This window comes from Physeter macrocephalus, chromosome 2, assembly GCF_002837175.3.
Source record: "Physeter macrocephalus isolate SW-GA chromosome 2, ASM283717v5, whole genome shotgun sequence".
Lineage (NCBI taxonomy): Eukaryota > Metazoa > Chordata > Mammalia > Artiodactyla > Physeteridae > Physeter > Physeter macrocephalus.
In genome coordinates, this window is record NC_041215.1 from 23074801 (window position 1) to 23093685 (window position 18885).

General features: G+C 59.7%; 2 protein-coding genes and 1 non-coding gene across 7 annotated transcripts; 1 reads left to right on the plus strand and 2 right to left on the minus strand.

Annotated features, from left to right (window-relative positions):
* Window positions 1–1210: 1210 nt before the first annotated feature.
* On the minus strand, window positions 1211–5169 carry LOC114487161 (mediator of RNA polymerase II transcription subunit 16). Of its 3 annotated transcripts, none has more exons than XM_028495908.2 (5): window positions 5031–5169; window positions 3476–3617; window positions 2801–2908; window positions 2155–2324; window positions 1211–2059 (listed from the first exon to the last, which is right to left on the minus strand). In XM_028495908.2, the coding sequence occupies exons 2-5, from the start codon at window positions 3606–3608 to the stop codon at window positions 1859–1861; spliced, it is 612 nt and encodes a 203-aa protein (XP_028351709.1). In that variant the 5' UTR covers window positions 3609–3617; window positions 5031–5169; the 3' UTR covers window positions 1211–1858. The 3 variants fall into 3 exon arrangements, with proteins under 3 accessions (XP_028351709.1, XP_028351703.1, XP_028351708.1); XM_028495902.2 differs by having other exon boundaries at window positions 1212–2059; window positions 3476–3653; XM_028495907.2 differs by lacking the exon at window positions 5031–5169 and adding an exon at window positions 4747–4843 and having other exon boundaries at window positions 1212–2059; window positions 3476–3653.
* Window positions 5170–5425: 256 nt separating this feature from the next.
* On the plus strand, window positions 5426–5532 carry LOC112067679 (U6 spliceosomal RNA). The gene has a single exon (XR_002893413.1). It is a non-coding gene; the product is annotated as a U6 spliceosomal RNA (small nuclear RNA).
* A 1767-nt stretch (window positions 5533–7299) lies between these two features.
* R3HDM4 (R3H domain containing 4) lies at window positions 7300–16649 on the minus strand. Of its 3 annotated transcripts, none has more exons than XM_024134017.2 (8): window positions 16502–16649; window positions 11705–11859; window positions 11186–11310; window positions 10648–10771; window positions 10368–10453; window positions 9598–9683; window positions 9464–9519; window positions 7300–8318 (listed from the first exon to the last, which is right to left on the minus strand). In XM_024134017.2, the coding sequence occupies exons 1-8, from the start codon at window positions 16579–16581 to the stop codon at window positions 8215–8217; spliced, it is 816 nt and encodes a 271-aa protein (XP_023989785.1). In that variant the 5' UTR covers window positions 16582–16649; the 3' UTR covers window positions 7300–8214. The 3 variants fall into 3 exon arrangements, with proteins under 3 accessions (XP_023989785.1, XP_023989784.1, XP_028356764.1); XM_024134016.3 differs by having other exon boundaries at window positions 11186–11331; XM_028500963.2 differs by lacking the exon at window positions 9464–9519 and having other exon boundaries at window positions 11186–11331.
* Window positions 16650–18885: the final 2236 nt, after the last annotated feature.

Here is an 18885-nt window from a genome sequence, read left to right on the forward strand (position 1 = left end):
CCCAAGTGGTCTGCTGCAACCACTCAGCTCTTTCCCTGCGTCTGCAGCAAAGAGAAGCAGCTGCCAGTGACGCTGTTTACAAGGTGGGCGAGCGAGCAGGCTGCAGTTTACAGACCCCGGAGGTAAAGCATTCAAACAGCTGTCACTGCTATTTTACCTTTCCAAACCGGGTTTAAGTTACAATTAACACAGAGCAAAATTCACCTCTTCTCGGTTTTCGGTTCAAGTTGACAACCACCCCATTGTGGAAACCGCTCGATCCTGGGCAGGAACGTTTCCACTCCCCTCGGAAGGGCCCTCGGGCCCCCAGCCAACCCCTGCCCCGGCCCTGGTTTCTGTCCCCGGCTGTGCCTTTCCCAGCGCTCCACCCGGGGGCACCCGGGGGCAGCCTGCGCGCCAGGTTCCTTGCAATCCGTGCAACACGTCTGTCACTGAAACAGCACGAGCCGGAGACTAAGCTGGGCTCTCTAGGCAGTGGGAGAGTACATGCCCTCTCTGTCTGGGGAGCAGACCCACGGGGCCAGGCGTCCAGGGAGGGCAGGGCTGACCACGGCTCCAAAAGAGTCTTCCAGACGTGCAGGTGCCGGCAGTGTTGGAAAGAAAGAAGCAAAAGCCCCCGGATGACCCCCGAGGAGAGACGCTGGCAGTTTGAAAAAGAAACGTCCCACAGAGAAAAAGGTCCAGAAGACTAGGCAGCAAGCCGTGCAGTTAGAATTCCTACCAAGGGGAGAGGGAATAGACGCCTGACCTCAACATCAGGGGCAAGAGCCATGTGCATGCCCAAGCGTTTTAAACGAGCACGTACGTCTTTTATAATTTAAAAACAAAGATATCTGGGGGTAAGAAAAACAGTAGCCCTGATGCTCGCAACAATGTGGACGGACCTTGAGAACACGAGGCTAATGAGAGAAGTGAGACACAGGAGGACACACAGTGTGTGATTCCATTGATGGGAAACATCCAGAACAGGCAAGTCCACAGGGACAGACAGTGGGTTCATGGTTGCCAGGGACTGGGGTAGGGAAGGGGAGTGAGGTTAATGGAGACAGACTTCCTTTGAGTTGAAAAGAATGGTCTGCGGCTTCCCTGATGGCACAGCGGTTAAGAATCCGCCTGCTAATGCCGGGGACACGGGTTCGAGCCCTGGGCCGGGAAGATCCCACATGCCGCGGAGCAACTAAGCCCATGCGCCACAACTACTGAGCCTGCGCTCTAGAGCCCGCAAGCCACAGCTACTGAGGTCACGTGCCACAACTACCGAAGCTTGCGCGCCTAGAGCTCGTGCTCCGTGACAAGAGAAGCCACCGCAATGAGAAGCCCGCACACCGCAACGAAGAGTAGCCCCCTGCTCACCACAACTAGAGAAAGCCTGCGCACAGCAATGAAGACCTAACACAGCCATAAACAGATAAATAAAGGAAATAAAGAAAGAATATTAAAAAAAAAAAAGGAATGGTCTGAAATTGACTGTGGCGATGGTTGTACTAGTCTGTGAAGATACTAAGTAAACCACCAGTCTGTATATTTCAGATGAGTGAAAGCAACTTGTATCTCAATAGAGCTGTTACATTAAAAAAGAGACCAGACAAAGGGAAGGCAGCACGCAGGCCCTGGCCCTGCCCCAGCTCCCGGCGGCCTGGAGCCGCGTCGCACGCACTGCTGCCAGGTGCTGACAGTAACGGTCCCCAGGCCCTGCTCCGGGCACAGGGAGCAGACACCGGGAAGGGATGGGAGAAAAGTCACTTCCCACAGCACCAACCCAGGAGGGGCTCCTGGCTCCGGGGAGCAGCCGGCAGAGCAAGCCTCGTGCGCCCCGGCGGCCCCACCGAGCCCCCTCAAGCCTTCTTGCGCTGAACCCTCACCACGGCCAGCGGTAGCCCCACTTGATGGTGAGAAGAACGACGGGTGAGGTGTGGCATCGCGGTCTCAGTTCAGCGCCCTGGACCCAGGCGGCTCCCCTCTCGAGGGGACGCTGGGCTGAGCCGTGGGGCACAGGCAGGAATTCTGGGATCTCACCACGCCAGTCACACGGGCGCTGCTGGCCACACGGGTGCTGACCCTGCACGGCAGGTGTGAGCTGGGCCCGCGTGAGATGGACCAAAAGGGTGCTGGTGACACAAGAGGAGGAGCCGCGCCCCCAGGCGGGACACCCACCTTTTCCACATGCAGGGCCAGCTTCACACCGTTGTGCAGCCACGACAAGGCCACGATGGGGTCCCCCTCCACCAGGCTGCCCACGGGGCTCTCCCAGCTGTTGGCCAGGTGGTCGGCCATGCTCCAGCACTTGATTTGCCCATCGGCATCAGCCGACAGCAGCCTCGAGCCTGGGCGGGGCGGGGCAGGACGGGGGCGGGGGGGGGGGGGGGCAAACCCGTCACAAACACCTCCCCACTGTCCGTCAGGGGCTGGGGTGGGAGAGGCCGGCCTGGGGGCAGTAGAGCAGGGAGGGGCACAGGCGAGTCCGGAAAGGACTCTGGAAAGCAGGAGTGGGCAGAGGCCGCCGGGGGGGGGGGGGGGGGGGGGGGGGGGGGGGGGGGGGGGGGGGGGGGGGCAAACCCGTCACAAACACCTCCCCACTGTCCGTCAGGGGCTGGGGTGGGAGAGGCCGGCCTGGGGGCAGTAGAGCAGGGAGGGGCACAGGCGAGTCCGGAAAGGACTCTGGAAAGCAGGAGTGGGCAGAGCAGGGCCCGCAAACCCACAGGTCAAGGGTTAGAGTCCCAGCTCTGGACATCGGGGCCAGGACCAGGACAAGAAAGCGCAGGTGGCCTTGGGATTCAGGGCCAAGGGGAGCTGCCCTCACCTGACTGGTCCCACTCGAGGCAGGTGATGGCTTCGCTGTGCTCCGAGCAGACGGAGTGCACGTCCCAGGGGTGCTCCGTGTCCAGGATGTGGATCATGCGGGTCAGGTCTGTGAAGGACGGCGCAGTCAACACGGCAACAACAGCCGGGTGCCCGACGGCCCCGGGGGCATCGGGGAGGAAGAAGCAAAACCCAGGCCACGGGGACTCTGGAGCCGCTGCTGACACGCTGGCAGCCCGAGTAGAGGTGGAGCGGCCCGGGACCCTGCCTCCGGCGGGGCAAAGGAGACATAGAAAACGGCACCGGAAGAAAACGAACCCCAAATGCTAACAGTGGGCATCTCTCCGTGGAAACTAACGGCTGGTTCTCTCGCTCACCCTAAGTTTCTGTGTTTTTCTAATTCCCTTTCCCGAGTGCACGTCACTCAGCGGCAGAGACAACACAGGCCCGGCTGGCAGAGTGCACCTCAAAGCCAGGTGGTGACACATTTGGTCTGGAAAACTCAGGCAGGAGCCTCAGCAAGCTGCACGGGGCCACCGACACCTGGCCCCGGCCATCCCACGGGGTGATCCCAGCGCCCCCGGCTCCAGGCCCTCTGCGCCCCTCACCACCCCTCATTCGGAGGAGGAGACCCTGTGGGAGCCGGGGGGTGGGGAGCAGGGGGCAGCTGGCGCACCTTGGTCGTCACTCCGCAGGTCCGTGGTGAAGGCGATTAGGTTTCGGCAGGACCAGGTGCAGGCCAGGGGCACCGACGGGCAGTGGGTGCTCTTGGGCCATTTCTCCCACTCGCAGATGTAAGCCAGGTCCATTGTGCCCACCTGCCAAGGTCACACACGGAGGACAGTCACCAGCTCCTGCAGCAGGGAGAACTGGCTTGTCATCGATGCTCACGCAGCACCTGCACGACCCCAAGGGCAGCGCTGGACGCTGGGTTACCGCGGGGGACAACGCGGACTCAACCCCTGCCCCGCATGTGGCGGGGGAGCTGCATTTTACTCATGCGTGGCCAGGGAGGCCTCCCCGGTGGAGGTGTGAGGGATAGACGCAAGCAGCCTGAAGGAAGAGCATGCCGGGGGGAGGGAACAGCCAGTGCAAAGGACCAGAGGCTGGACTGAGCCTGGGCGCCCAAGGAGTGGCATGGGGCCCTGCGGGGCAGGAAAAGGGTGAGTGAGGGAGTGGGGCAAAGTAAGGGTGGGGAGGGGACGCGACAGGTCGTGCAGGGCCTGGGGGGTTTCACCCTGAGGGAGGTGGCAGCCCCAGGAGGGCTGAGGCCTGTTTATGTTTCACAGGCCACTCTGGCTGTCTGGAGGGCGAGGCTGGGGGACAGGGTGGGGGTGACTGTACTGGTCCAGGTGAACAAAGCTGGGGACAGTGCAAGCTGTGAGGAGCGGTAGGGTAGGACCCGGGTCTATCCTTAAGGAGGAGTCCACGGACACCCAAGAGCACCGGTGGGGCTGCCTTTGACAGAGGCAGGGAGGGGGCCGGGCAGCAGCTTGGTGCCGGGCTTCCACAGGTAACTAACAACGGGAACGGTAAACGTTTCCTCAGCGCTCTCCATGCGCCAGGCATCGATTAAGGTTATTTCTTTTCACCTTTACCAAAGCGCAGTGAGACTGGGAGTACGACTGGCCCTGTCTTCCTCAATCACGACCCCCAGGCCCCAGGCTTCTTCAAGCCCTGGCCGGCAACACCGAGGCCCCGCCCACAGCCCCTTCAACAGTCTTTAAGCTCTGCCCCCAAAGCCCTCCGGCCCCGCCCCCTACAGTATTTGCTTTCCACACCCCACTCCCAATTTGCCCCTTGTGTCCCCAGGCCCGACCCAAACTCTGTTTTCATCCCAGGGTCTCCCAAACAACCCCAAGGCCTCGCCTCCATACACCTGGCCCTCCAGGTCGCGCCCCCAAGCCCACCCCAACGCACCTCAGGCCCTCCCCGGGGAGGTATAACCTTAGGCCCCGCCCCCGATCGTTCCAGGCCCCGCTCTGATTTCCCTCTGCTCCGGATGCCCCGACGCCTCGGGCGCCACAGGTTCCCCCAAGTTTCCGCCGCGACCCCCAGACCCCGCCCAGCGCACTCAGGCCGCGTACCCAGCACCCTTTGCTCTCCAGGCCCGCCCTCTGACCCCACAGGCCCCGCCCCGGGCCAGCTAGTTACCGCCTTCCCCGGCCGGCGCTCCCCGCTGCCGCGGCGCGAGGCCGGCCGACTGCCCGAGCCCCCAGTCCCGCACTCACCGGGCCGGCTTGTGCGCGCAGCCGAGAGGGTGGCCGCAGCCTGCACGCGCCCTAATGCCCCGGCTCCGCCGCCGCCATCTTCCCAGGCGCAAAGATTCACCCGCGCAGCGCAGCCACTTCCCGGAGACTTCTGGGACGGCAGCGCTCCGGCTCCGCCCCTCTTCCGCTGTAATTTGCATGCGACAATGGATTCCCAGCAGCCACCTGAGTCATGTTTGGTGGAACAAAAAACACTTTCTCAATTTTAGTGAATGACCCCACTTGGTTAAGTATTGTTGCACTAATATCATAAAAAAAGGGGAGAATTGCTGAGCCGGTTTTTAATGGAGTTCGCCCTTAGTGAAAAGGAGTGTATCTTTTGCCCTCTAAATAGCTCTAGGATCAACCGTTAGATTGTGCTCGCTTCGGCAGCACATATACTAAAATTGGAACGATACAGAGAAGATTAGCATGGCCCCTGCGCAAGGATGACACGCAAATTCGTGAAGCGTTCCATATTTTGCCCTGGTATCCGCGGTGTTATAACTGGGCTCTCTAAACGAGGCGACTTAACGCATTGAAGGTCTCTCTGGACTCAACCCACATCCGTAATTCCTTCTCCAAAATTTGGTTCTATTGCCGTCGGAGTCTCCCCAGTTTGAAAGGTCTTTTCCAGAAACACCTCCTAGGATTGCAGGGAAGGGTGCACCGGGCGGCAGGCACCGTCCGGGCAAAGGTCGGGGGGCCGGGCTGTCGGGGGGCCCGCCTGGAGTAGCGGGGTGGAGGAAAAAAAACCCACGCACCAGCCAGGGACCAGGACAGGACGGAGTTCGCGTGAACAGTTCTGGAGGCAGGCTGTGGACTTCCCCAGAGACCCGACACCCGCGCCCGGAGCCCCAGCCGGTCCTCTGGGCGCCGGAAATTCGGCCCCCTTCACAGGTGCGAGCCTCCAAGCGGGTTACTCAAGTATCTCGTGTCCTCCGTACGAGACCTTGGGATTTCCATTATTTCGCATCTATGTGTAGAACTTTTTAAATGCCTGTTAAAATGGAAGACAGCACACCCAGCGCCCAGATCTTGGTTTCTAAAACGGTGCCCCAGGGAAAAGAACCAGGCTCCTTGGCGAAATGGCTGGGTCTAGGACGAAGCAGGAATATGCAGAGGAGCCCTGTGCATCTTGTAGCGGCAGAAAGTAAGGAGGGTGTTCAAATAAATAAATAAAACCCCGCAACTATGGGAGTGCCTCAGTGACACACAGGAGCCACTGAAAGGGCTCCCAGCAGCCGAATCTGGAACGACCTGAGGAATAAAATTAAGGAATATTGGATTTTAACCCAAACTAGAAAGTAAATGCCCAGGCGTCTGTACTGATATAAATGGTTAAATAACCAAAACACAGGGGAATAGAGACAAATCTCCCCTGTAGAATTTCCAGTAATCAACATAGATACTCTGCCTTCAGGGAGGTGGAGGAGATCAGGGGTGAGGTCAGTAGTGAGGAGCCCTGTGGGCAGCAGGGACCCCTGATGTGGCCGGGTGAGAAAGGAACTTCTCTCAGCGCGATCACAAGAGAACAGCAGATGATCCAGGCTGGGGGAATCCTGCAGGATGCACAGCCGTTCCCAGACACACACAGAAGGAAGACACGGGAAGGAGGCCACGTGCAGATGGAGACAGGCTGGAGGGATGCAGCCACAAGCCAGGGGAGGCCGGAGCCCCTAGAAGCTGGAAGAGGCAGGGAGGACACCCCCCTAGAGCCTCTAGAGGGAGTATGGCCCTGCCACACCTTGATCTTGCATTTCTGGCCTCCAGAACCAGGCGACAATAAACTCCTGTGGTTTTAAGCTGCAGTGGGGTGTATTTTGTTCAGCCACCCAGGAAGCTCACACAAGTGACTTTTTTTTTTTTTGGCCATGCCACGGGGCACGTGAGATCTTGTTTCCCCAACCAGGGATTGAACCCGCAGCCCTGCAGTGGAAATGCAGAGTCTGAACCACTGGACCACCGCCAGGGAAGTCCCACAAGTGACCTTTTTGGAGGTCACACAGCTGGAAGGTGGCAGAGCTGGGGTTTGAGCCTGGGCACCTGGGAGGGGACCAGCCAGGGCAGCAGAGCCAAGGGCCGGGCCACTCCTAGCAGTCTCCCCACACACCTGCCTCCACGGGGGGTGTCACTCAGAACCAAGCTTCATCCCCTGAGGCCTGCATCCCTCAATGACCAGGACACAAGGGCAACGTGAGTGCCCTTCGTGCGCCCAGCCCTACCCCAGAAGAAAACCCCACAGCAGCGACCAGAGCACCAGAAATTTATTGAACGCTCCACTTTTCCCAAAGCACAACGAGCCACGCACACGGGGGTGCAGGGCAGGGGTGCAGTCTCCAGCCCTGCTTCCTGTGCCAGGCCAGGGTGACCAGCACGAGGACACCCCAGAGCCAGGCTGGGGGCAGGGGCAAGGGGACATGGAGAGAGGAACAGGACAGTCTGAGGGTGGAGGCTTCTGGCTGGAAGTCCCAAATCCTCAGTATGAAGGGAGCGGGGTGTGTAGAGCAGACGGGGCCCTAACAGCCACCAAAGGGGAGCAGGGAGGGCAACACACATTCCAAAAAGAGGGTGACACCAGCCTTTAAGACGCAGCTTCCATCCTGGGTTGCGGGGCACACACATGCACACGCGCACACACACACACACACAAAACGTAATGCTCCCAAGGCGAGGGGCAGGGCCCCAGAGACCCTCCACCCAAGCCAAAAACTGGGAGAGGGTCAAGCAGGGACTGGAATGAAGCCCCCCAATTTATCACTTGGGGCGAGTTTTTGGTTTTTCTTCTCAAAAGGGAAATTTAAAAATCGACAATAAATCACGCCAAATTCATTAAAAATGATAAAAACCCAGCCTCTCCCTCCTCGCTTAAGCGTCACACGGGGCCAAAAACGCTGACCCGGGAAGGGACAGGGAAGTGACCAGGCCGGGTGTCTCCTCCCGAGTCTAAGCCTCGGGGCGGGAGTAGGGCGGATTGTGCTCGCGCGGGGTAGCCCAGCCGCCAGCTTTAACCCGGAAAGCTGGGCGGGGAAGGGGTGCGGTGCAGGAGCCACCCCAAAGGGAAGAGCACGTTTCCAAGGGAAAATTCTAAAAATAATAAAGATATTTTAGCGATGTTACGGGAGGTCTTGGCACTGGGGAGGCGGGGCCAGGGGCAGGGCCGCCATCAGCTGCGCTGCTCCAGGTACGCGGACAGGAGCAGCCCCGGCGGCAGGAAGTCCAAGTGCCGATTGCTGACCTTCATCTGCCGCTTGCCCTCCAGGTCATCACCTGCCGGGGGACAGGAAAGACAGGGAGGAAGGCGAGTGTTGTGGCACACAGGAGCCCAGCCCTCGGCCTGTCCTGCCCCAGGTCCCCACGAGCTGGGCTGCCCCGACCCCCCAGGTCCCAGGCCAGGCGCTGAGAGCAGCTCGAGCTGTTCCTTCCTCTCCCGTTACTTATCCCGTGTCCTACGGGCACAGAGATGCACGCACCACCGAGACACACTGGCCCGAGGCCAAGGGGACTGAACGAGGGTCCCGCCCTGACCCTTGGTCTCCCACCTCCATCCCTGCCCTCAGAGGGAATCACCTAGGCCCCCGGTGGCCCAGGCCCCACCTACCTCCCGTCACCCCAAAACCTGAACCATAGCCATACACAACCCAAGCTGGGCCCACCTCCCAGCCTCTGGCCCGGCGACTCCCTCTCCCCTGCTCCCCATCTGGCCAGGCCCCACCTCCTATGTTCAGGCCACGGCTCCACACCCGCAGAGAAGCACCCCCAGTCCAGCCCCTCCATCCCGAGTCAGTGGGAACAAAAGCAAGTGTGGGGGCTGCATCTCCCTCCCAGGCAGCCTGAGAGGAACCATCCTGTGGTTGCCATGGAAACTGTCTCCTCAGCAACTCCAGGCAAGAGGCAGAGAGATGGGTGTGGAGAGAGAGGACCCAATGGGATGCCGAGGGCCAGCAAGGGTATGCGAGGACCCTCCATGGCGGGGGGGGAGGCTGTGTCCCAAGATCACTCCCATCGTAAAAGGGGCACACAGGCCCCTGGAGGAGGGACTTGCCAGAAGTCACATGTGTGGCACAGTGGAGCGGGGGCTACAGCTAAATGCGAACTCTGCAGACATCGGGGTCCCCTCATCTCATCTCGGGGTCCGTGGAGGCCAGCTTCATCAGCCCCACACAGGCCCCTCTCTCCCCAGCCCTGAAGATGCAGATGGAGGGGTGTCTGTGCGCACAGCATCATCCATCATGGGGCCAGAGGTACAGGCGCTTCTGATGAATTAAGGCAGCATTGCACTGCCGCCTCTGTGTTCACGCTGTCCCTCCTCTTCCAAAGCCTGCCACCGGGTAAGCAGACCCCGGGGAAGCCCAGCCTTGGTTTCCCCAGACTGAATCAGCCAACTGGGGTCCCAGGGGCCTCCAGGCACTTACTGGCTGAGATGAGGTCCATGTACTGGCAGATGGCGTGAAGCAGGAGCCTCTCAAAGCTGCAGGGAATGGATGCTGAGTGGCCAGAGTCAGACACCGGGGGAGCTCACCGCACCCACCCCCACCCACCCAGTCACCTGTTGTCCAGCATGGCCGTGTACACAGCCTGGGGGGACACAGAGAAGAACCTCAGCAGCCGCTCCTCCCAGGTCTCCAGCATTTCCTGCAGGACAGACAGGCCCAGGGGCCAGGCCGACTATGGCACCCTAGCCAAGATGTCTAGGCCCCCCACATTCATGACAGCCTCTGGAGCCCAAAGCCCTGGGTTCAAATGTGACCTCTGATTCACTACATGAGGCTATTTAACCGTTTCCAAGGATACCAGGCACTCAGACACATCCACACCTTTGAATCTCTGAGTCTTTGGCCTGGTGAACGCCTACACATCCTTCAATACCCACCTTCATTGCCCCTGTCCCTCCCACCCTCAAGGAGAACCCTTGCCCAGCCCTGGGTCCTGCACTCGGATCTCACTAGTCTCTATCCTGCCCTGTCTGCTCCATCACACCACTTTCACTGGGTTACTGGTCTCCTCTCACCCTGCCCGATTGCGAAGCTGAGAAAAAGGGCCTTCAAAAAAGAGCAGGTAGCGCTTCCCTGGTGGCGCAATGGTTGCGCGTCCGCCTGCCGATGCAGGGGAACCGAGTTCGCGCCCCGGTCTGGGAGGATCCCACATGCCGCGGAGCGGCTGGGCCCGTGAGCCATGGCCGCTGAGCCTGCGCGTCCGCAGCCTGTGCTCCGCAACGGGAGAGGCTACAACAAAGGGAGGCCCGCATACCACACACACAAAAAAAAAAAGACCAGGCAAGTGGAACGAGACAAGGCCAAGGTCGGGCCTGGTACTCACCATGGGAATACGGCTCCGCTTGAGAACGGCTCGTAGACGCCGGCTGATACGCTGGAAGCACTCACGGGGCGTGTAGGCCGGGTCCTCTGCAAGAGTCCATGCAGTGGGGCAGAGGTGGGAGTGAGCCGCAGGCCCCGCCCACACACTAGGCTCCTCCCACCTGCCCTGCCCCACCCACACGCTGGGCTCCTCCCACCTGCCCTGGCCCAGCCCTCCCACACCAGGCCAGGGCCCCCCATCATATCTCTGCCCCACACCCCCACCCCCGACCCAGGCCCACCTCTCCGGCGGTCTTCCCCGCGGGCAGGCCCCCTCCTCCGCGCCTTGCTCTTGCCCTCATTCTCCAGGTAGCGGAGAACCCGCTCCTGCTCCTCTCCAGAGCGGTTCATGAAGTCGTTCCAGACCTGGAAGAGAGGCAGGCAGGCCCTGACTAATGACTGCAAGCCCCCGAGCCTCAGTTTCTCCATTTGGCTAATGCACATTGGGGGGGCCACAAGTGCACAGAAATACTCCTTGGGTACACATGTGACCACTGGGCCAGCCAGGAGCTTGTGGGGCACTTGCGGACCCACCTGTGTGGGGCGGGGAATCGAAATGAACCAAACACACCCCCAATCACATCAGTAATTCCAAGTGTGAAAAGCAGATGAAGCACAGGTGCTAGAAGGTTCTGGGGTGGGTAGGTTTCAGGCCTCTGGAGGGAGACCCAGGGCATTCATCAAGGGACCAGGGAGGGGATGGGTGCTCCTGGCACAGGGTCCAGCATAGGCAGTGCCTGGTGGTGGGCGGGGAAACCCAGGGCAGGATACGGGCCCCACCTCGACATAGGTCTCGTTGCTGCAGGCCTCTGCAAAGATGCTAGGTGCTGCAGGGGGCGCCAGGTCCCCATCCTCCAGGCCAGGTGTGCCTCCGTCTGTCTCCAGCAGGGTCAGGAGGTACTGGGCTAGATGGAAACAGATGGTCTCTGGGCTGGGGGTTGCATTCAGGACCCCCCCCCTCGGGCCCCCCCTCCCCCGCCAGGCTCCATGGGGTCCAGAGGACCATGTTTCCTCCTCCACACCTCTATATTTAGGGCCTTTACTCTCACCAGCCTCCCCTCCTCCACGCTCCAGCTGTCTTTCCCAGAAGGCACAGGAACCATCCAGCCTCCAGAACTCCTCCTACCTCCCCCTGGCTTGGCTTGTTGAACTCCTACACCTCCTTTAAAGCCCCAGCTCCAATGCCCAGAGCTCCCTCTTGTTGTCCAGCTCAGGGCCAGGCTCAGATAACAGAACATGCACACCAGTGCTGTCTGAGGCCTAGGAGCCCCCAGGAGGCGCCCCTCGACCCCTGCTCACTGTTCTCCAGGCGCTGGAGGCTCTTCCGCCCCTTGGCCTTGGGCACGAGGTCTGAGTTCCGCACAGCCTGGTTGATGAAGTGTTGCTTCCGCTTGGAGGCCGAGAGCCTCTTCACCTGGGAGCCAGCTAGAGCGGGCAGGCAGCCCGGAAGGGGCCTGTGGGCCGGGTGTTGGGGGGCAGTCCTCAGGGCCAAGACAGACCAGGACACCCAGGCACAACCCTACCATCGCCACTCTCTCACAGTCATCCCCTGCTTGGTTTCCCTCCACAATGGGAAGCTCACCCCCTATCACATGTGCAGCCCTTAAAATGTCATTGTGTCTCATCGTCACATCAGCCGGAAAGCAGGTACCGTTGAGGACAGGTTAGTAAACCGAGGCTCGGAGAAGGGGAGCCACACATTGGGTGGGAGGCCAAGAAAGCTGCTGCCCACTCCCCCAGGCTTCCAGGTTTGAGCTGCAAGCTGGTGAGGCCCAGAGTCTCCCTCCTCTGGGAGTTTCTCGAGACTTCATTTGATGGAGCATCCCCTCACCCCCAACCCCATGCTTCCAACAGAAGATAACCCAGAAAACGGCCCCCAGGAGCTAAGGTGATGCCCGGCCCACCTGACTCATGCCCCAGGGGCCCCCTTGCTAGATAGGGGAGGCAGACAGAGTGGCTCCCCCCCACCACCCTGAGCACAGAGCACCGGGCACTAATCCTGGAGACGGATTAGCGGCCCAGGCAGGCCTCCCGCTGGGGACCCGAGGGCCAGGCGGCAGGGGCCCACGCGGGAGGGAGGGGGGGCTACTGAATGGAAACTTCCGGGCAAGAAGCTGCAGGGCTTCCTCCCTGGTCAGCCCCTGACCACAGGCTGAGAGGAGGGTCCCACCCGGCTCAGAAACCCTCACACTGGGGAGCCAGTGGTGGACTCTGAGCCTAAGAGGGTCTAGGGCGCCAGGATTCCCCCTCCTCCTCACCCTGCACCTCCGCTCCAACCCGCCAGGCAGCCCGGCCTCTGGGCCTCTGCACCAGCTGTGCCCCCGCCTGGTGCCCATACCCCAGGCTCCAAATGGCTCACTCCCATCTCCTTTCGGCCTCTGCTCAAACCTCCTCAGGGGGACCCCGGCCCCTCACTGCTCTGTTCTCCTGATGGCCACACGTTCTACCACCCTGCCCACCACCCACCGTGATCTCCATGAGGGCAGGGTTTGGTGTCCACTGTAGCCCTGCCTGGCGTACAGCAGATGCTCAAAAAAATAACTGCCCAATCAGGTCTCCAGCAAAATCTCACGATTCCAAGACTGAGTAGAACCCAGAGTCCAGAATTCCACCCAAACTTTCCTAGTGTTCAAAATTCCCAAGACACAAATTAAACAGAGAAGCATGACCCCTGCCCCACAAAGAGGAGCTAGAAAGTGCCATGAAGCCCTAGGACAGTGGGACAAGGTGCCTCAAAGAGGTTAGGATTGAAGTCCACACTCACCAAGAGTCTATACATATGTAAAGAGTCCCCAGCCTTAAGTTTTTTGCCCTGGCCAGAAAGGCTGTTACATCTTGATCACGAAGCAAATAGGCTGATGAGCCTCAGCCCTGTCTGAGGTCGGAGTGGGGCAGGCTCCATGGATGACACTTCAGGCAAAAATCTATGAAAAATTATCTGATGGGTAAATTCATGCAGGCACAAGTACCCATCAATAGGAGACACACAACCAGTGGTTAGAATTCGGCGTTTTCACTGCCGGGGCCAGGGTTCAATCCCTGGTCGGAGAAAGAAGATCCCACAAGCTGCGTAGTGCAGCTAAGGAAAAAAAAAAAAAAAAGGAGGAGACTAGGAGACACACGCAGGCAGGGGTAGAGCCTGGAAGCTCAGCCCTGAGTTTGAATCCCAGCTACGACGGACGCTTCACTGTGTGACCTGGAGCCTCAGCTCTTTCTCTGCAAAGTGGGGATAACGATAGCCCCTGCTGGTCTGGGAGGGGGCACTCAGAGCCAAGAGGAACCAGGTTAAGCGATCGCCTTCACCATCACCCCAGGAGGCAAGTACTATTGTTCTGATGCCCGTTATACAGATTTGCAAACCGAGGAGCAAAGTCATTATCCCGAGACCCCACAGCTGCAAAGAGGGCAGCTGGGACAGGGCAGGGCAACTCAAGTCAGTACAGAGCCCACAACTCTGAGGCTGGACGCAACCTTCCTGAGGCCCAGGCAACCCCACCCCAAGCTCCAGATTCAGCTGCGGCCTCGCTGTGGCTCCAGGGCCTGTGTCTCCACCCTGCAGCTGGACGGAGGCCAGGACAGTGGCCTGGCGGGGCAGATAACAGGACCACATCCGGGGGGAACTGTCGGGGAACCTCAGAGCAGGGTGGGACTCAGTGAGAGAGCTCAGGTCTTCAGGACGTGGGGCTCCAAGAAACGGGGCTCCCTGTCACCTCGGGACCCGGGGCAGAACCAGGATTCGAACCTCGTCTGAACAGGACCACTCCCCTGAACCATCCAGCCTCCTGCTTCCCTCTGGGGCCACAGTGGTCCGAGGGGCTCAAACTCAGGTCTCGCTGGACCCCTCCGACCACAGCCCACTGGACTAAGATCCAGCTGCTCCCTGACCTGCTCCACCATCACCTGTGGCTCCCCAGCACCCTCAGGACAAGGCCCAGCCTCTCCCTGGCCTGGCATTGCAGATCTGGTGCCTGGTCCCACAGGCCTCCTGGGGCCTCACTACCCTCTCGGATTCCAGCAGATTCCAGCAGGAGCCTGGGGCAGACTGCAGAGCCTGGAGCCACAGAGAGGGCAGGCGGAGGGCGCAGCAGATTTGTAACGAACGCTGGGGAGGAGGGGTGGAGGAGTGGAGGACAGCAGAAACTTTATATAAAATATATCCACATCAGAACATCAACACCCATCTCTCTCCACCTCATTGCCCCTGCTCCAGGCACAGGGCCCTTTTACTGCATCGCAAGCTGATCGGGAACAGCCTGCCTCAGGGCCTTTGCATGTGCTCAGCCTCCTGCCTGAAGAACCCTTTCTCTGGCTCCGCTCCTTCTGGTCCCAGGTCAAAAGTTACCTCCTGGGAGGTACTGCCCCACCCCCCAACTAGCGCAACCAGCCCCGTTTCCGGCTTCACCGGTTAGCATCAGAAACCAGCTGGTCCTCATACTTGTTTACTCCTGATTCTCACCTCCTTCACTAACCCACACGGATAAGGTCCCTCTCGGCCGCTCCTGTGTCCCCAGCCCCTGGCCCACAGCAGGTGCTCAATAGCTGTTTGTTGAATGAATACCCGAACTTCTGTTTACACACTCACCCAAGAGCCAGTTCACCTGCTTCCCCAGCCACCCAAAGAGACCACTTTACAGATGGGGAAACTGACCACCCAGATGGGGCACGTGAGGCTTCCTGGACCCAGCAGGCCTTGGGAAATGTCTGCACCATGGCAGGGGCCAGCGTCCAACAGGGGTGGACAGGCCGACGGTGGAAACAGCTGCTAAGTCAGGTCAGGTTTGGGGAGGACAGGTTCCTTTGCCTCCCCCAATTCTCCCTGCGGGTTTTGAGATGGGGCCTTTGACACCCACTCCCCTAGGCAAACACACCCCCTCTCTGGCACCTGCCCCTCCCCCAGGAACAGGCTAAAGAGGAACCTACTTTCTCTAGCAGGAAACCAAGGAGGGCTCAGAGCGGAGGTGACTCAGGCTGGGGTGGGCACACAGAAGGGGCAGCAGCCCCCCTCCCCCCCGGGGCATGGAGGTGAGGGGGGATGGGGGCAGGTTGGAAGGACCCACCTGGCAGGTAAATACCCACTTTGAGTGGTTAAGGCCCCTTAAAAGAGGGTAAATAACCACATCTGTAGAGACCAGTATAGCTTCTGGGTAATAATAACAATAAAGTAATAATAAATATAATAATAAAACAATCACAAAATACCAAAATGAGAAAATTATTTTAAAATAATAAAACACCTACAATACTCAACTATTTAAGATAATTATTAAAGAATGGACACTCCGCTTTGCTGGGCACCTCCAAGTGCAGGGTCACTGACCCCAACCCCTCAAAGAGAGGGCCGCTGTTATTTCATTTTACAGATGGGGAAACCGAGGCACCGAAGGGGTAAGAGCCTGCCCGGGGCCACTCGGAAGCGCACACGGAGGAGCAGAAATGAAACCCCAGCAGCCAGGGTGGACCACCTGGGTTTCTGCATCAACACTCGGGTTAGAAAGAGATCTGCGAACCTGGGGGAGGCGGGCATACCCATATGGGGCCGCCCACCTGCTTCCAGTCCACGTCCCAGGACACACAGGCTCGTGTTGGCCCGGGTTTATAAGCCCCCCATTCATTTGGGTATTTACCCGGAGAAAAACAAAGAGCGCGTCCACCGGGAGGTGGGGGGCTCACAACCCCGCCGGGTACACAGGACTGGCTGGGGGGTAAATCCCCGGCTGGGGGACAGGAACAGCCGCAAGTGGGTGAACACCCAGAACACCACCAGCGCGGATTCCGGGTACACCGCGCGCAGCGGCACCGCCTCACCCGACGCGGCGCCCGGGACCCCCGAAGCTCGGGGACTTCAGCGCCGGGGGTCCGCACACGCGGACACGGGGGTGCCCCCTGCGCCCCGGCAAAGACCCGGGAGTACGGGGAGGGGGCTTCCCCGGGAAACACCCACTGACAACAAAGCCCACCACCACCCCGCTCCACCCGAGTTGGGTACCCCCCAGGAAAGGGGGCGGGGCGGGCCGGGGGCTGCAGCCCGGGAGGGGGTAAGAGGAGGGGGCCCCGGAGCCCGGAAGCGCGCCCCGCCCGCCCGCCGGCCGCACTCACAGCGTCCGCCGCCCGCCCGGGGCGACCCCCGCCGCCGCCGCCTCCTCCGGGCCGCCCTCCGGGTTCTCCAGCGCGACCATAGCTTGCACGTTGCTGCTGTTGTTGCCGCCGCCCGGCAGGGCCTTCTCCGGGCCGGGCAGGAAGTGACGGGAGCCCGGAGGCGGGGCGGGGCGGAGCCTGGAGGCTGGACGCGCCGGGTGGGGGTCGCGGCCACGTCCCGGCCGGGCCCGAGCTGCGGGCCGGGGACACCCAGCCCCGGGGCAAGGACGGGGACACTGAGGCGGGGGACACCCAGCCCCGAGGCACGCACGGGGACACTGAGGGGGGCGGCACCCAGCCCCGGGAAAACCGGGGCAGAAGGCCGCGCCTGTCCTGCGCCCAGGCGGGGCTGTGGGCACGGCACCCAGCCCTAGGGGGACAGATGGCGAAATTGAGGCCTGGGGAAGGAGGAAGGAGGAAGGAAGTGGACGTCCTTTTCAGAGGCTTGGACAGGTGAAATGACCCATGCTACCCCCACCCAGCACCAACAGGGCTTTCCTTCCACCGGACCCCTCCCTGTCCTCTGTAAAGTGCAGCCTCTGGAGTCCTGGCTGGGTGCCTCAATCTACTCTTCTCTAAAAATGGAACAAAGCTAACCCCATCTCCTTCTGCCTTTTAGAGTTTATTCATTTAGCAAATGCCCACTGTCCTTGGGGTGGGGGCTGTGCTTTCCGGACCCAGCAGTGATCAAACAGGACCTCCCCGCTGTGGGCTAGGGAAGAGGAGACCTTTGGAAAGGGAACTGGCAGCCTGCAAAAGTGGGAGGGGTATGCCAGGCAGAGGGAGCAGTCAGTGCAAAGGCCCTGGGGCATCCAAAATGTCCAGAGCAGAGTACTAGGTGAAGGGGGGAGGAGCAGAATAGAGGTGGAGGAGAAGGGACAGACCAATGAGACGGTTGGGGGGGGGGGCTTTGATGACAGAACTGGTTTTTGACCCGAGGGTTAAGAACAGAGAATTAAACCTGCTCTAGAATCAAGAATCCACCCTTCATTCTACAAGAAAAGTGGGGGAAGGACTTCCCTGGTGGTGCAGTGGCTAAGAATCCGCCTGCCAATGCAGGGGCCATGGGTTCGAGCCCTAGTCCGGGAAGATCCCACATGCCGTGGAGCAACTAAGCCCGTGTGCCGCAACTACTGAGCCTGTGCTCTAGAGCCCGCAAGCCACAACTCCTGAGCCTGTGTGCCACAACTACTGAAGCCCGCGTGCCTATAGCCTGTGCTCCACAACAAGAGAAGCCACCGCAGGGAGAAGCACACACACCGCAACCAAGAGTAGCCCCCGCTCGCCGCAAGTAGAGAAAGCCTGCGCACAGCAACAGAGACCCAACACGGCCAAAAATTAATTAATTAATTAATTAATTATTTTTTTTTTGAAAAAGAAAAAAAGAAAAATGGGGAACTAGGACCACAATAAGAGACACCACAGGGATGCAACCCCCAGATCCAGCCTGGTGGATATTGTACAGGACAAACAACCCAATTGCTTTAACGTATAAAGAGCAAGAGGGGAAAAAAGAAGAAAAGAAAGAAGAAGGAGGAGGAACTATTACAAGACCCAAGAAAGCGCACAGTGTGTGACCTCATGTAGATAAAGATGAAAAAATCAAGGTGATACAACTTGGGAGATGGTACCTCTGGGGAGAGTGCTTGGGCGGGGGCTCTGGGGGCCAGGATGTTTGGTCTGCGGCTCTGGCCCATGATGACCAGCTGCTGAATAGATGTGCTAACTCTACAGGACACAGCCTGGGCCTTGCTGTGATTGTTGGGCCTCACTCATTTTTCCTGTCCTCACCTTCTTTTTTTGGCCTCGCAGCCCAGCATGTGGGATCCCTGACCTGGCATCGAAACTGTGTCCCCTGCAGTGGAAACGGGAAGTCTTAACCACTGCACTGCCAAGTCCCTGTCCTCACCTTCCTAACACCCTCCCAGACCCTGGGCCAGTCCATGAGCCGTTGCTGGCAACCACCCCCCCCGCCCCCCGCCGAGCCCCCCGCCAAGGTCCAGCCCCCTGCTGAGTTCTTTCCCAGGCCCACTCAACTCAGCAGCCTCCCCCATGCCCATGGAGTATCCCTGGGTCTCCTCATCCTAACCGGGCCCTCATTACCACCCCAAAGGGATTTTTTTTTTTCCTTTTCTGAATCTTTAGGCCATTGTCAAGAATGATGTTGAAGCCTGTCTCCCCCGCAGGCTCCTTGTACTTCCTTCTGGAGATATTTGATGCCCTTTGATGTCCATGCATATTTATTCATTTCTTTTCCCCCTTTTAGTCTTTTTTTTTTTTTTTTTTTTTTTTTTTTTTTTTTGCGGTACGCGGGCCTCTCACCGTTGCGGCCTCTCCCGTTGCGG

Coding starts and splice junctions, on each gene's coding strand:
- R3HDM4 (XM_024134016.3), bottom strand. CDS start 16,581: ATGGTCGCGCTGGAGAACCCGGAGGGCGGCCCGGAGGAGGCGGCGGCG. Junction 10,454..10,647: donor CGGGGAAGACCGCCGGAGAG/GTGGGCCTGGGT, acceptor GGACTCTTGCAG/AGGACCCGGCCTACACGCCC. Junction 9,520..9,597: donor ACGGCCATGCTGGACAACAG/GTGACTGGGTGG, acceptor CATTCCCTGCAG/CTTTGAGAGGCTCCTGCTTC.
- LOC114487161 (XM_028495908.2), bottom strand. CDS start 3,608: ATGGACCTGGCTTACATCTGCGAGTGGGAGAAATGGCCCAAGAGCACC. Junction 2,325..2,800: donor CCTCGAGTGGGACCAGTCAG/GTGAGGGCAGCT, acceptor CGCCCCGCCCAG/GCTCGAGGCTGCTGTCGGCT. Junction 2,060..2,154: donor TGGCCCTGCATGTGGAAAAG/GTGGGTGTCCCG, acceptor CCTGCCGTGCAG/GGTCAGCACCCGTGTGGCCA.